Source organism: Sminthopsis crassicaudata, chromosome 2 (assembly GCF_048593235.1).
Source record: "Sminthopsis crassicaudata isolate SCR6 chromosome 2, ASM4859323v1, whole genome shotgun sequence".
NCBI classification, from domain to species: domain Eukaryota; kingdom Metazoa; phylum Chordata; class Mammalia; order Dasyuromorphia; family Dasyuridae; genus Sminthopsis; species Sminthopsis crassicaudata.
The window spans coordinates 578,630,323-578,647,552 of NC_133618.1; the positions used below are offsets into that span (position 1 = coordinate 578,630,323).

At 36.1% G+C, this 17,230-nt stretch overlaps 1 protein-coding gene across 5 annotated transcripts in view; it reads left to right on the forward strand.

Annotated features, from left to right (window-relative positions):
* The window catches only part of CNNM2 (cyclin and CBS domain divalent metal cation transport mediator 2), a 147,364-nt gene that overhangs the window by 111,103 nt on the left and 19,031 nt on the right, over positions 1–17,230 (forward strand). For 4 of the 5 annotated variants that reach the window (XM_074295474.1, XM_074295475.1, XM_074295477.1 and 1 more), the window contains exons 3-4: positions 10,616–10,753; positions 12,571–12,740. In XM_074295474.1, the coding sequence (XP_074151575.1) occupies positions 10,616–10,753; positions 12,571–12,740 (308 nt within the window). Of the gene's footprint in view, positions 1–10,615; positions 10,754–10,913; positions 10,979–12,570; positions 12,741–17,230 lie in introns of those variants that run through there. The other variant, XR_012487044.1, reaches the window with a different exon arrangement.

Sequence of the window (17,230 nt, forward strand, 5' to 3'; positions counted from 1 at the left end):
GGGAGTGACTTGGTCAGTCTCTCCCCAAGGCCCTCTGCTTGTGCTCTTCACTTCATCCCTTCCTGTCTCCTCTCTTCTTCATCCTATCTCTACTCTTCAATCTTGCTTATAAAAGCTTACTCGACACTCCCAACATCTCTAGCTTAATTCCCTCTTCTTTTCCAAACTCCAAGAAAATGCTGTCACCTTTCCTTGTCTCTACTTCTTCCCTTTTCATTCACTTCTCACCTACTTGCAATTTAACTTTTGATCTTATCTCTCAACGGAAATTGCTCTCTTCAAGGTGACTGATGATGTCTTATTCGCCAGAGGTGATGGCCTTCTCTCCATCTTCACTTTTCTTTGCTTGACCAGCTCCTGGACTTGGTGAATTTTCAATTTCTTCTTCCAGTTTTCCCTTCTGCCTGGCCATTCCTTCTCAGACTCTTGTTTATGTCCTGTCCCCCAGTAAGGAAATGTACTCCAGAGCTTTCTTCTTTTTTCTTCTTTCTTCACCTTTTCTTCTAATGATTTCCTCCATTCCCCTAAGTTCAATCATGATCCATATATACAATCATAGTCTCTCCCATCATTGCTCATTGGACATTTCCAAGTGGATGTCTTACAGGCCATCAAATGCAGTATGTCCAGAATAGAGCTCATTATCTTCTGCCTTGCCTTCAGCACTGTTTTTCCTGACTTCCTTCTTCTTGTCCAGGCCACTGTCATCCTTCTAGTCACCAGTTTTGCAAAACCTCTGTGTCACCTTCACTTCTCCTCTCTTTCTCACCCTTACATCCAGTGGGAGCCAAGTCTTGTCTGCTCTTTTTCCCAGTTGCTCTCCTATGTCCTTCTCTCCATTCAGGTAACTGTCACTTGGGATTATCTCCTTATCCTCTTTCACCTAGACTATTTCTATAATCTCTTTAATTGGTCTCCCTACCTCTCTCCACTTATCTATATTTCACAAACCCGATAAATTGATATAATAATAATAATAACTAGCATTTACTAGCATACCAGCATAAAGCTCTAAGCACATTATAATTACTTATCATTTGATCCTCATAACAACCCTAGGTGACAAGATGCTGATATTGTCCTTATTTTACAGTTAAAGAAATTAAGGCAGGCAGAGGTTAAGTGACTAGCCCAGGTTCACATAACTAACAAGTATCTAAAGACTAATTTGAACCCTGATTGTCCTGCTCTCACCACAGCTTTAGCTAGCTGTCTAAAGCACAAATGGCACCAGGAAAACTTCAGTGGCTCCTGCTTCTCTGATTGGCTTTTAAAGCCCTTGTCAATCTAGTTTAGCCTACTTTCTGGGTCTAAGGTCTATTATCACTTCTTTTTTGTGCAATCTGTGTTACAGGCTACTTGACCTATGTTCTGTTTCCTATATGTGTCATTCAATTTCCCTTCTCTGCCCCTCATACCTGAAATGTGTGGGACTCTTTGAATTCCTAGCCTTTTCCCCCGGAGGCAATTGGGATTAAATGACTTGCCCAGGGTCACATAGCTAGTGTGTCTGAGATCAGATTTGAACTTCCGTCCTCCTGACTTCAGGGCTGATTTTCTGTGCCACCTGTGCCACCTACCTGCCTCAATTCCTAGCTTTCTTAAAATCTCAGCTCAAATACATCTCCCATATAGACTTTCCTGATACCCTTAATTATTAGAGTCTTTTTTCCCCTACCTAGTATTACTTTGTATTTACATGCATAGGTCCTGGATTTATTTATGTTTACACCTTGTTTCTCATAGTGGAATGTAAATTCCTTGAGGGCATAGACTGATTTGTTTTGCTTCTGTAATACCAGTGTTTAACAAAGTCCCTGGCACCTAGAAAGAAGTTGATAAGTGCTTGTCGAAGGGGATTTGCTAATTCTGCCCTTTTGGATACTCCTTCAGCAGCGAGGAAGGGGACCAAGATTCTGGTTCTTGGATTGATCCTTGTTGAAAAGGATACAGATGAGAAACTCACTAAAGTTAATGCTGAACCTGACTTTTTTATTTCCTTGTCTAGTTGTCATCAGTGGGATCTCTATAGCAGGAAGTCCACTTTTTTTTCCTTCGCTTCTGAGGTACATATAGAAAAGGCAGACCAGACTCACCAGTGACCCAAAGCAAAGCCTGCTTTCTTAGGGCATAATGATTTCCTTCAGTTCATCTTGAATGGAAAATACTGTGTTTCAGTACACAGTACTGGCCAAGTCTTCTAGGCTCATGGTTCTTATTGTAATAAGTTTCATTTCTGGCTCACATTTGTTTTTTTAAAAAAATCTCTTTCATGATTGTGCTTCTTTGAAATACTAAAAAGGACCTTTCCAATGTGCTTCTTTACCTTTTTTGTGAGGTGGAATAATTTTTTGTGCCCTTGAGGATGATAGTTATAACTCTAGGATAATGGAGGAAACTTCTAGATCCTGACAAGCTAGGAAATTGAACAGAATCTGAGAAGATGAGATTTAATAGAAATTAATGTAAAGCTTGGCACTTAGTTTCCCAAATACAAAGTGAGGGAGCCATGATTGATACAGTAGTTTGTCTATAAAAGATCTGGAGGTTTTAGTGATGTGCAAGATCAACATATGAAGCAAGAGTGAGATGTATAGCCCAAAAAGCTAATGTGGTCTTGGCTGCACTAAGAGAAGCACATGTCTGAGGAATCAGAAGATGTTATTTCTTCTCTGTTCTACCATGGTCAGGGTAGATCTGAAGTTCTGAGTTCTGTTCTGGACAGTACCTTTTAAAAATAACCTTTGTAACTTGAAGACTATCTAGGAAGGGCCAAAGTGGATAGTTAAGTCCAAGACATAAGATTACTTAAAGGAAATGAGAATAGTTATCCTACAGAGGAAAAGATATTGAGAGGGACATGACAGCTGTCTTCAGTTATGTTAAGAATTGTCATATGAAAGAGGAATTTAGATTTGGGTTTTTTGGCTGCAGAGGGACAGCAAAGGGAGAAAATTACAAAGAAATAAATTTGAAAAAACTTCTTAACAATTAGAACTGTTCTAGAGTGAAAAGAGTTGCCTCAGAAGGTATTAGTTTCCCCATCCATGGAGGTCTTTAGGAATAGGTTGGACTTGTCAGGTTTGTGGTAGAGGGGATTCTTTTATAGGATTTGGTTGAACTGATGACCACTGAGACCCCTTCCAGTTCTGAGATTATCTGATTACTTTTGTTGAATCTGCCGTTTTTTTAACTTTGCCTCAGAAATGTCTGCTCCACATGAGGCCTGTATTTATATGTATATTGATCCTGTGCCTAATGTCCTTAGGATCAAAGAACAATCAATACATCCATGAGCTCCACTTCTATATATACTTTATTTCTAAAAGCCAAATGTTGGTTTGCTCTGCTATTTATGTTAGTCACACTGGTTCTGCTGAAAAATGTTGTCCAATTTTGGCTCCATGTTAGAAAGCAATAGATTTGGACATTTAATTTGACTTGCAAAATTAAACCTGTTTTCTTTGTTAGTGATTGTTGGTACTCTATATTTAAGAATAGGTTAAATAATTGATTTCCTCTTTTGAAATGTTAACAAAAGATAATTCATTGATTTGCTGATTGTTCTCAGGCTAACCCTGTGTGATGATAAAAGTGCATACTTTTCAAGTGAGTCCAAGTAATTTGATATTATTTTTTATTGTAATATTTTCCTGCTCATGTTATATGATGGATGCATGGAATCTTCAAAGGATTATAAGTGAATATCACATTAAAGGTCCCAGAGTTGGGTGTAAACTTCTGCAACAATGAACACTGGAACTTAAGTAAAGAATAGTAATAAAATATGTCATCAGGGAATGATAGGTCAATTAATGGTAGAAAATGGTTTTGTCTTATGGTGAGGGATAACAGTGTATAGCAATAGAACTCTATTGGTATCCTCAAGATGTCAGAAGGATGGCCTTCTTTGAGCAATTTTCAGCTAATGTTTCAAAGAAAGAAGTCAATGATTTAGTTCTCTTTATTTTTTCAATGATTTTAATTCTCAAGAATGATTTCTTAATTATACACCAATAGAAACCATTTATAAGGAAACAAGTTTCATTTTCCAAGTCTGATAATTTTTCCCCAGTTTAGTGACTCCCTGGTGACAAACTCATAGGAGGACATGAACAAGAGCTGTACAGGTTGGGCAGGCATCATTGGTGGGAGCTTCTAAATGGATGTGATTACAGATCCATTTGATAAATTTTGAGTAGAATTTAGTTGTCAAGTCCTTAGGACTTTTTAAAAAGTTTTGTTTATATCTAAAAATTCAATCTTAGTTTAAATTGTTTTTACCTCTTCTTGATTGACAAAAGAGAGGCAGTATAGTATAGTGAACTAAGGGCTGGTTTTAGACTCAAGGAGAATAGAGTTTGTCTTACTATTAATTGTGTGACCATGTGACTATTTGTTCCTTTAATTTTCTAAGTAGCAAAGGAAATACTAATTAACATTGATAATAGTGTTTTCATGATGAGAGCTCCCTACACTAATGAAATCACAGGTCTAGATTGGGTAAAATGAAATTCTTCCCTACTGCCCATCCATCCAAAGACTTTTTTGGAATCCAGCATGGTAGATCAAGAAGGGGACTATTTTAAACATTTTAGCTCTCTTTGTCCTCATGATGTCAGTTATTCATTCAGACTAACATAGAGAATGACAACATAGTGATCCAAGGCTTAAATTCCACTTGGATGATCTGGAAGCAATCAGTACTAATTGCTAATAATTTAAGATTCTAGCCTTAGGTTTTTTTTAACCTTATTTTCGTTTGAGATTGATTATTTATATACTTACTCCCCAGACCTATTACATAACTGCTTACTTCAATGAAGTTCCTCCTTTCTCTCAATATTTCCTGAGGGTAAAATATTGGTGAGATTCGATTATATACAAAACATTCCCTGGGTCCACCAGGCTAAGTAGACTATTAGGAGAGAATTTGTTTCTACTAATAACTAGTAAATAATAATATTGATGCTAGGTGTACAAATAAGCTAGAGATGGGAGTATTGTCATTAATAGTGCCCATAGATGAAAAGTGATGGGAAAATGGATGGGATTTTGGGATTTGCACTTTCTAATACTTTCTTTTATTTCTATTTTGGAAAGACACTAGTACTAGTATTTTTTGAAGCTATATTACTATCCTGCTCCCATTGCAGAGGACCATTAAGGTAACCCTGGTTCTTGGAGACTGTTTTAACTGAATCCACATTCTGGCAGATCTTGTTAACTGGAAAGGATTCCAGTATGTGTCTTGTAACAGACTGAATGCTTGGCAACTAAGGTCAGAAAGGCTCATACCTCTCCCTGCCCAGGATTGGCTACTAGGGAAATTGTTGTTTTGGCCACAATTCATGAAGGCCATCCAGTAAAATATGGAGGAGCCATGCTCTGCATCAATAATGGGGGCAATCTTTTGGTTTAGAAATGAAATACATGCATGTATATAGTGTACATAAATATGTATATATATATGTATATATATATGTGCACATGCATACCTACAGATAATAATTATAATAATGATGATGATAGTTAACTTTTGTATAGTTCTTATTATGTGCAGGCACTGTGCTAAGCACTTAACACTTATTTACAATTATTACTACCTTGTCCCTCTTTTTTGCTTTCAAGATCTCTTTAGAAGAAAATCAGAAAAAGGTAAAAAGTATTTTGTCTTCTTCCTTCTATAAGCCAATAAAAAGAGGTGCCTCTTCTTAAAAGATCTAGATCCTAAGGTCAAGTCAAGGATCAACTAAGTATGGGGAGAGCTATTGACACTTTGAAGCCAAGTGAAAATACTTAGAGAGATTTTTAACCTATCTGTACTACTAGTGCAAGTACATATCTTAATTTCTGTTATATATTGACTTGTTGCCTCAGATCGCCAAATCCTTGTGTTTATTATTTTTTATTCTGTTTGGCCAAGATGATAAAAAAGGGATGGGAAAACAGGTAAATTAATGTGGTATTGATAGAGCTGAGAACCAATCCAACCATTCTTGAAGGCAATTTGGAACTGTGCCTGTAGCGAGCTGTCGTATCTAGAAGCTTTAAACCCAGCATTACTGCTACTAAATCCATACCCCAAAGAGAGCAACAAAAGAGGAAAAGGCCTCTTATATACAAAAGTATTTATAGCATTTTTTTTTTTTATTTTTATTTTTTGTAGCGACAAGGATTTGGAAACTGAAGGGATAAAGGAATTCTCATGAATTGAGGTGTGGCTGAACAAGTTATGATATATGAGTGTGATAGAATACTCTTGTGCTATAAGAAATGATGAAAAGAATTATTTCAGAGAAATCTGGGAAGACTTATGTGAACTGATGCAAAGTGAATAAAACCAGGAGAATAATTTATGTGATATTCTAAAGATAAATAACTCTGAAAGGAACTCCAATTTAAACACATTGATCAGGCACAATTCCAGAGGACTCAAGAAAAGACAATGCTTCCCATCTTTGGGGGAAGGAGGTAGACTCATTGCAGATTGAAGCTTTTGTTTGTATTTTTATTTCTTGGATGTGGCTAAACATAGAAACTTGTTTTGTTTGACTATACTTGTTTATAATGGGTAATATTTTTCTTGCTTTCTCAGTGGGGCAGGAGAAGGAGTTAGGAGGTAAGGAATTTGGAATTTAAAATGAGTTAAAGAAATTGATATTCTATAGCAGAAGCCTTATAAGTACAGATCAATTTGGCTTTCACTCACTTAACAACTTTGGGTGGTCCCAAGACTTGTATCTATTGAATAATCTAGTATTTGTCCCTCAGTTGACATCACTGCCTCTAAAATGAGTAATACACATAATGAAAAAAGGGGGGGTTTCACAATCTTGTTCAGTGCTGTTTTTTCCTACCTAGATATGTCTGTCTGAAAAGAACATAATTACCTTTATCACATCATGATATTCCATGAGCTTTGGTACTTATTACTACCTTGTCACTCTTTCCTTCATACTTTTTTGCTTTCAAGATCTCTTTAGAAGAAAATAAAAAAAAAAAAAAGGTGAAAAGTATTTTGTCTTCTTCCTTCTATAAGCCAATAAAAAGAGGTGCCTCTTCCTAAAAGATCTAGATCCTAAGGTCAAGTCAAGGATCAATTAAATATGGGAGGGCTTTTGAAATTTTGAGGGCACAGAAGTACATTTCAACCATTTCCACAAAAGAGCCTAATAGTCTTGCACATAGTTGTCACTCAAGTGATAGTTGTTGACTGGTTGGTTGAATTTCAGACAGATTCTATCATATAGCCCCATACATTTAAATTCAGTTTAACAGTCAGCTAAGTCTATGACTCCTCCCTCAAGAGACAGAATTAAGTTTTCCTTTCTTTATTGATGTATATCCATAAAAATCTGATTAAAGGCCCTATTTCAATCCTGCTTAAGTATTGGAAAATTTTACTAAACTGGATAGGCTTTGAATATGAGTCTGGTGATAGTCTGTCATCAGAGAAACAGCCTACAAATCAGAACAGAGGTTTGCTGGATGCTTTTTATTTTATTTTTTAGTAACAGCAGCATATGGAACTTTCTACTATAGCTTAAAAAAGATTACCATAATCCCTGAGTTATTTAAGTAAGTGTTCATCTGGATATAAAAGTATATCAAAATGATATGAGTTCTTATCAAGCTTCTAGTATAAGATCATAAGATCTTGAGGTGCAGGGGTGAGAAGGCAGAACCTTAGGCTTTATCTCATCCAATCCCTTCATTTACAAAGAAAAAAACTGACTCAGAGAGGTAAAACAGCTTCTTTAAACATAATATAGCAATAATAATAGTAATAATAATAGACATTTATAAGGCACTCTAAGATTTGCAAAGTACTTTGCATATATTATCTCATTTGATTCTCATAACAACCCTGTGGGAAGTAGATGTTATTATATTACAGTTGAGGAAACTGAGGCAGAGAAAAATTAAGTCAGTTTCCCAGAGCCATATGGTAAGGAAGGATTAAAGAAGAATTCTAATCAAAGTCTTTCTAACTCAAAGTTTGGAATATTATACTGTCCTGCTTCTTAAAATACCCAGTTTTAAACTGGCCAGTCTACATTGGTAGAGGGAGATTCCTACCTAACAAGGAAGGTACAGGTCTAGTATTTAATACAAATCTTTCTGAAAAATTGCCTTGCATTTTAAGAATAATAATTTCCAAGGGGCAGCTAGGTGGCGCAGTGGATAGAGCGCCAACCTTGAATTTAGGAGGTCCCGAGTTAAAATCTGGTCTCAGACACTTAATACTTCCTAGCTGTGTGACCCTGGGCAAGTCACTTAACCCCAGCCTCAGGAAAAAAAAAGAATAATAATTTCCATTCTTAAACATATTCTCTGTATGTGACTTAGTGGTGTATAGGTAGATATATGCACATATATACAAATATGTATGTACATAGTATGTTTAAGACAAATGACAATTTTCTTTTTTTCCCCAGACAACCCGGTAAAATTAACCCCATACAATGTTCTTCATTCTTGCACATCTATCACTTAGTGTTAAATGAATTTATTAGCTAATTTGAACTTAGTGAAATATTTTTGTGATGTTGTTCATATTGGTTTTAAGTGTATTTTTCACAATTTCTGAGCAATAAATGCTCCTTGAAAGAAGCAACTAAATCTTCTGTCTCTTTTGGCATATCTCCAAATGTACATAATAGTAGTAATAATAATTCATATTTATAATTCAAATTCATACACTATATATGTATGTATTTTATATGCATTTTCTTGCTAACCCTGTGAGAGATTTTCCCATTTTATAGATGAAGAAACTGAGGCATAGACAGTTTAAGTGCAATTGCTCAGGGACATGCAACTAATATCAGGTAGTTTAAATTGTAGAGTCAGGTTTCATGAATCCATGTGCAGGGTTCTTTTCATTTTTCTACATTAGCATATTACAGATAGCAGAGACTTATTAAATGTTGACTGACATAACTAAGATATGGTATAGATCAAAGTATCATGTCAGAGCCTTTAAGTTATATTGAATTTAGCATTGTAAACTATATTCAGAGCATTGTGCTTGTCCTTGAGGTGCAAAAATAAAAGCAATACATCCTCTGTCCTCCAGGAGCTTCTATTCTACTGGGGAAAATGCACAGATAAGGAGAGTGCAAAGAAAATTATGGAAGAAGACCAGTAACAAATGGGGGTAGGGAAGACTCCATGGGAGGAGGTCTTACCTGAGGTGAAACTGAATGCAACAGAAGCATTTTGAGAGGAGGAGATGGCAAGGTTAATTACAAACATGGAGGAGAACCTGTACAAATGCGCAGAGATGGGAGATGAAGAATTGAGATTGGGGAGCAACTATTGCTGTGGTTTAAGCAGGATGGAGATTACACAGATTCAGGGAGTAGAGAAGTCCAGAAAGGTTGTGAAAGCCAGGCTGAAGGGTTTATATTTTGTTGTCTGTTTTTTGTTCTCAAAGAGGATGTGATGGTGTCAGGGAGGGGATGTCATGACATGCAGGTGAGCTGGATTTACGTGAGGGAGGCTGGGCAAGGTCACCTACCTCCAGAGCATCTGGGTTCAGTCAGCAAGGGGCATCACTCAGGATTTGGGAGAGGAGATTGGCACTGTCAGGCATGCTTTGTATAGATTATCTTGGCAATTATGTCGAGAGTGGATTGGAGAGAAACTAAGCAATAAATAATCCAGGCCAAAGGTGATAAATGCTCAAACTAGGATGTTGTGTGCCTGGAAAGAAGGGGATAGGTCTGAGAGATGGTGGACTGTAAATAGGGAGGCCTGGCAAGTGACTGTATCAAGAGAGTGAGGAAAAGAGAAGAGTCAAGAAGGAATGACCCCAACATGGCCAATCCAAGAGCCTAGAAGTAGGGATGCAGTATCTACCCATGAAGGAAATAGAGGGAGAAAAGGGGATGGGGACACAGTTAAGAAACAAAGATAAATTTTGTTTATGGCTGATGGTGTCTGGAAGGAAGTATTGCTCTTAATTGAAACAGAGACATTTAGGCTGGTTTAAAGGAAGATAACGAGAGTTCTTTTTAGTGAGGGGCCAATAGAACACCTGAGAGAGATCCAGACATCAGCTGATGATGCAGGATTATAATCTGGAAGAAAATGAGGACTATATTTGTAGATTTGAGTCATCTTCATAGAGATGCTAATTGAATCCATGACAATCGATGAAGTCACCACAAAAGAGTGAATAGAAGAGATAAAAGAGCATGCTTCTATGTCATATACCATCTATACAACTTTATTAGGAAAAGTTGCTCCTTGCTATCAAATTTGTGAATTTTTAAAATGCATTTTCCAAAGATTCTTGTGAATTAAGTTGTTGCATTCTCAAGGTTTATTTTCCTTACTTCATTCTTGTGGTCATGTAATCCTAAGAGACATGAGTCACTATTGGGGGGATTCTCTCTCTTCTTCCCTCTCTTCCTTGGAGTGTGTGTGTGTGTGTGTGTGTGTGTGTGTGTGTGTGTGTGTGTGTGTGTATACAAGCACTCCTACAGAGGAAGGTATAACCTTTCTAACTGGTACTGACACTTTCTTTCATAGAGATCCTTGATCTCATGAAACAAACTTCCTTTTTTTTTTTTTTTCCTTCCCTCTTTTCCTACCTCTCCCCCAGCTGATAATAGGACTAAAAAGAAAGTGGCCCATCGGGAAAGGAAGCAAGATTTCTCTGCCTTCAAGCAGACAGACAGTGAGATGAAGGTTAAAATATCACCACAGTTGCTCCTGGCAATGCACCGTTTCCTAGCAACAGGCAAGTGCCGCTTATCACGGTTTGGAATCACTTATTTCTCACCGACCAGGACAGGGTGGGTTGTGGGGGGGCGCTGGGAAATGGGGTGACAAATAATGCCACTTTTGTGTTTTGTTTTGTTTTGTTTTTCTTTTTAAACTCTCTCCTCTCCTGTGTTCAGTGTCGGCATGAACCCTCTGAGACATTTACCAGGGGTGGACCAGTAACTTTAAATTGGTCTGAAAGGTAAGGATGAGCGTTAGTGCTGCCACCTGCATGTACAGTTCATCAGGTTAACTGCTCGCAAATAAACCCCATGGTAGAGCCTGCTTTTGTGGAGTAGGGAGCCGAGTCCTGAGACCTGGACATCGTTGGGCCGGTCTGATTTAGGCAGTTGACCAATTCGCCTTTATTCAGCTTGCCTGGGAAGAACTATGGATACCAGTGGTAAGGTAACATGGGCAACCTTACCGATTTGTAAAGCAGCTAGATTTTCAAAATAAAATCTTTGACTCGGCTAGCTGTCACTAAAACAAGAATTTCAAATCTTTTACGTGGATTTCTCGATGGTCTCTTCAAAACAAATCAGCAAATTAAATCAATTTCCATTAGGCGAATAGTCATGTTACCCAATCCACCAATATAGCCGGCACTGATTGATGCAGAGAGGTCAAGGTTGAATACACCAAAAAGACCATTCCCGTGCTCCCGCAGTGGCCCCTTAGGGGAAGGGTGAGCTCTGTCTATCTAGCTAACCTTTCTAACTGGTACTGACACTTTCTGCCTAGCGACTCCTTCGAAGACTACATCCACGTCGCCCCTGGCAGCACACAGTGTGCTGGAAAATATTTTGAAAAGAAGAAAAATGGGATTCGCAATTTTTGTGTTTGAAATTTCCATACATATTCTTTTGGTTTAAGAAAAGAACAAACAACAAGTTTAACTCATTATCGTTCTGCATTTTTGAAGTTCTCATAACAGTGTTCTCTGCCATCTAGGAACCATTATTCAGAATGAAAGCAAATAAAATTGTTCATTATCTGACTTTTAGTTTGTGTTGTAGGCCCGGTCAAATACAGCCCTCAGAAGTTAGTAATTGATATTCATGTCATTTATAATGAAACCACATTTTTCCCAGCTGTAATAACTACTATGATTTTTTAAAAATCATAACTTGAATGCATATTAGACTGTGGTTATATGTGAGCCTTCGTGAGTCTCTATACCTCTATACTTTTATTTCTAGTAATGTCAAAAGAAGGAAGAATTGTGAAAATGATATTCTGACAGCATCTTGTGTTTATGTGGGTGTATAAGAGAGTGGGGAAGAGAGAGAGAGGTGAAAAAATGTGGGAAGAAAGGTAAAGGAAAGGCAGAGAGAGAAGAACAAAAAGAAAGAAGAAAGAGAGGCAAGAGGAGAAGAGACAGAGACACACAGAGAGAGGTAGAGGCTAATCCTGTATTATTTTTAAGTTCTTGACCTGTGCTCTTTTAGGTCATTGTCAGACAAGCTGTCTTATGGCTTAGGGAAAGGTGTGCTAGGGATCAGGGAGGCTGCTTCTGGTTAATAATCTTTTTCTCTTAACTGGGAAGTCAGGTGTTTTTTGTGAAAATGAAAATTAATGAATGAATCAGGATGGAATTGAACATAAGAGAATTCAGTTTTTTCTGATTGTCCCAGGACCTAGGTGATCGAGCCCTTAGTGGATCAACAAGCAGAAATTTCATTAATATATTAATGCATCATTTTGCATCCATGATCTCTTTTTACTCACATTAGTTTACTATTTCTTTCCACACATTCAAAATGTAATATCAAGTTGTGTTTATATCTGTAGAAGTAGAAGCATTTAGCCCGTCCCAGATGTCAGAGAAGATCCTTCTAAGGCTGCTAAAACATCCCAATGTCATCCAGGAGCTGAAGTATGATGAGAAGAACAAGAAAGCCCCAGAATACTACCTCTACCAGCGAAACAAACCTGTAGACTACTTCGTTCTCATTTTGCAGGTCAGAAGAATTATTTAAAAGTAATTTCTCTTTTGGCACCCTTATTTCCTTGCATCCGATCAGGCTTTTAAAATAAGCTTATGCTAGACAAGCAAGAACCAGTGTTCCCATCTCATGCTTCACATGATCTTAGCTATGAGAAGCTATAAGTGGTATCCCAATTTTCATTTCTCTGTTCCTATTTGCAAATAGCTCTAGGAAAAAGTAATGTCAGTAATCTTTGACTAGAAGACTCTTATTTATAAAAAGTACTGAATCAAATAAAGAATATTTCATACAATTGAACTTGTTGAAGAGTTTCAAAAAGTAAACTCGGCTGATCCAATTTGACCAGAATTGCCCAAACATTAAGAGTTTGGTTTTCCTGCATTCCAAAGAGATCATATTGCCTTTTTTTCTTATCTTGATCATAATCCAATATCCCAGATTCTCCTTGATGATTCCTACATACTCTCTAACCCTTTTGCCCCCTTCACTTTGAAGATAATGATGATATTGCTCTAGCTTCATTGTGACATGACCTGCTCTAGCTCTAAGAAATTTGCTCTAAAGTGGGAAGATGGATCCACCTGGGCCCATGTTTGATGAGATGATGTGCTAGTATACAGAACAACCTGGTTGGGAGAAGAAACACTTAGCCTAGAGCAGCATGTGAGTGAGTATTTTGAATAAATTATCCTACGGATCTGTCTTGTTCACCCAATTGATTTGGGCCATTTCTACAATATTTGAAAGATGTTCTATGTAGCTTCACTGTCTATGTGGTTTTCTAATTTCTGGGCCATGGTTTGTTGCATTCTAGAACAGAGAAAATATGAGCAAGAAATGGACATTAAATTCAGGTACCAAAATCATCTTTTATAAGCAGGAATGGTTTTTTTGAAAGTAACTCTTCAATAAGCTTTTTCTTCGTTAGAAAAATTTGAATTGTATCCATTTGTGATCTTTTGCACAAACAAGGAGAATGAATGATCCTAAAAAGTGCTATATATTTAAGAGAGAATCTGTAATTTCCATTTTTCTATGATGCCTCAATTTAGAGGATCTATAACTCAGTAATTACAAAGCTATTCCAGCTACAGTTCTGGTTCATCCTTGAATTCTAAATGTATATTTGTTTTCCTTTAGAGATATAGGAGTTTCAAACTGACCAGCCTTTGGAAATTCTGTTAAATTAACTATTGTGAGGGAGCAAAGCAAACCATTAATTTCTTAGGTAGCGTAGTGGCTGCTACTCTGAAATAGAGAGAAAATATGAATAATGGTGAAAGCCAATTTACTATTTAGAAAGAGCCCTTTAGCTTTGTGAATCTCTGTATTGTTAAACAAGGTAGCTATTCATTGTTTTTCTATCCTCTACCTATAATTAGGATTTCATTTTCATAAGTGCTGTTTTATTATCCAATCTTACATATGGAGTTGCGTCTATGCCTTGAATGTAATCCATATTGATTTTGCTTTGTTGGTTTTCGGAAGGGGGGGGAATGGATTCTGGATTTGTTACATTTTAAATTCTTATGTTTATTATTAACTCAAAAACCCAAAAGGATTATTTCTATATCCATACCAGGACACAAAAAGAGAATTTGTATGGTACAACTTGGTTTAAATTATATAATAATTCCACAGGTTGATTTCCCTATTTGCTTCTTTCTCTTCCTTTCTGTGAATTTAAAAATGTTTCAATAGTGCTCTTTTTTTGGCATTATCATTCCTTCCATCCCCTCTTCTAATTAAAAACTTAGAGGAAAAAAATACCTCATAACATATAACTACAGTAAAAACAAAACAAAACCAAAAAACAAAAAAAAACCCAAATAACTAGATTACACATTGAATGTATCCAAAAATGTATATCTTTTTCTGTATCTTGAGTCCATCAACTATTCTGTCAGGAGATGGGTAACATGCTTAATTATATGACCCCCAAAGACAAAATGCTTGATTGCATTGATATGAATTCTGAAGTCTTTTAAATTATAATTACAATGTTGTTATCCCTGTATGATTTGTTCTCTTAGTTCTGCACTCTTCATTCTATATCAGCTTATATTATCCAAGCTTCTCTGCAGTCATCTTTTGTTATTTCTTATAGTACAATAATATTCCATTACATACAGGCTGTTCAACTTTCTTCAATTGATAGATACTGATTTAAATTCTGATTCTTTGCTTTTTACCCTGCTTCAGGATCAAGTAATTCGTTTTTCTTGTGGTTATTCTGTTTCTAATATCATCATCATTCTTATCTCTGCCTCCCATCCCTCTGGAATTTGATGTGTTTCTGCACAAAACTGTGTGTCTGTTCAGTTCTCCTCTGTCTGATGCATAGTAACCCATTCTTTCCACTCTTTCGTCCATGTTTGTATACCCTTCTCATATATCCCAATTGTGAGAGAGCAAGTTTCAACCTCTTCTTCCTTTCTATAGAAGTGTATTCATTTTACCCTCACTTCTCTTTCCCCTCTTAAAATCTCAAAACAGAATCAGTTCATCTCCAAGTTGCCTGTGATCTTCAAGTTTAGGGAACTTGGTTAAGTGACTTACTTGTCTATGGTCTCAGAGCTAATATGTATGAGACCTGGCTCTCTGAAACCAGCCCACCATCCATCACACCTTGATACTTCTTGTTTTTTTTTTTGATGTACATGTGAAATTCTTATAAAGTAGTTAAGCTTTCTTTTCTTTTTGAATAACATTTTATTCTCTTTTTTGGATGAATTTATTCATTTTTAATAATAATTATTTTAACTTTCAAAATATAAGCAAAGATAGTTTTCAACATTCACTCTTGTAAAACCTTGTGTTCCAAATTTTTCTTCTTCTTTCCCCCCCCCCATAGAAAGCAAGTAATCCAATATATATTAAACATGTACAATTCTTCTCATATTTCCACATTTATCATGCTGCACAAGAAAAATCAAATAAAAAAGGAAAAAATGAGAAAGAAAAAAGTAAACAATAAAAAACTATGTTGTGATCCATATTCAGTCCCCACAGTACTTTCTTTGGATGCGCGGATGGCTCTCTCTGTTTCATCCATATTGGAACTGGCTTGAATCATCTTATTGTTGAAAAGAGTCACGTCCATCAGAGTTGATCATCACATAATCTTGTTGCTATGTACAATGTTCTCTTGGTTCTACTCACTTCACTTAACTTCAATTTATGTCAGCCTCTCTGGGACTTTCTGAAATCATCCTGCTGATAGTTTCTTATAGAGCAGTAACATTCTGTAACATAGTATTTTATTCTTCCCAATTAAATGTAAACTCATTTTTAACATGCATTTTGAAAATTTTTGAGTTCCAAATTCTCCTCCTCCTTCCCTTCCTCCCAACCCTGAGATTGTAAGCAGTTTGATATAGGTTTGCTATAGATTATACATATGCAATCATGCAAAACATATTTTCATATTTGTCATATTAGAAAATCCGAACAAAAAAAGAAAATGAAAAATATTATACTTCAATTTACATTCAGACTCTGTCATTTCTCTGGAAGTGGATAGCATTTTTCATCATGAGTCCTTTGACAAGGAGTCCTTTGTTTTGGATCATGTATTACTGAGAATAATTTAAGTCATTGTAGTTGACCATCATACACTATTGTTGTTATTGTATACAATGTTTTCCTGGTTCTATCACTTCACTTTGTATCAGTTCATATGTCTTCCCAGGTTTTTTTTTTAAACCATCCTGCCTGTCATTTCTTATACCATAGTATAGTCTATTACAATTATATATCACAACTTGTTCAGATATTCCCCAATTAATAAATATCCCCTCAGTTTCCATTTTTTTGCCATCACAAAAAGAACTGCTATAATTATTTTTCTTCAAATATATTCCTTTCCCTTTAAAAAAAAATCTCTTTGGGATACAGATCTAATAGTTGTATTGCTAAATAAAAAAGATGCACAATTTTATAACTCTCTGAACATTGTTCCAAATTGCTTTTCAGAATGTTTGGATCAGTTCACAATATAGTAGCCACTTTCTTAAATCTCTATCCAGCAATTTGTCTCATTAATAAATATATAATCCTTTTAGTAAAATATTTAGTAAGTATTCCTAATAAATTTTCCATTTTCCAATTCATATTGATAATGCTATGGGATTTTATTAAATGGGTATGTTTTTGTTTAAGAGGTCTTCCTAGCCATGAGTGCTAAGCTGGTGCTGGCTCTAAAATAATAGAATTGGGTGATCTTAAATCTTTCAGGATAACCAACAGCTTGAAGCACTTGCAAAATACTAGAAATTACTTTTGAGAGGTAAAACAAGATGGCAGAATAGAAGGAAGCAGTGAGCTCCTTCCTCTCCCACAAAAAACCCAAACCAACCCCAAAATATAACAAACCACTTCTTCCAAACAGATTTGGAAAACACATAACATCAAATCCTGATGGGGAAATGTATGACAAAGTTATAGTGAGTCATTTTTCTAGCCTAGACCAGAATAGAGAAAAACACATAGTAGTTTATGAA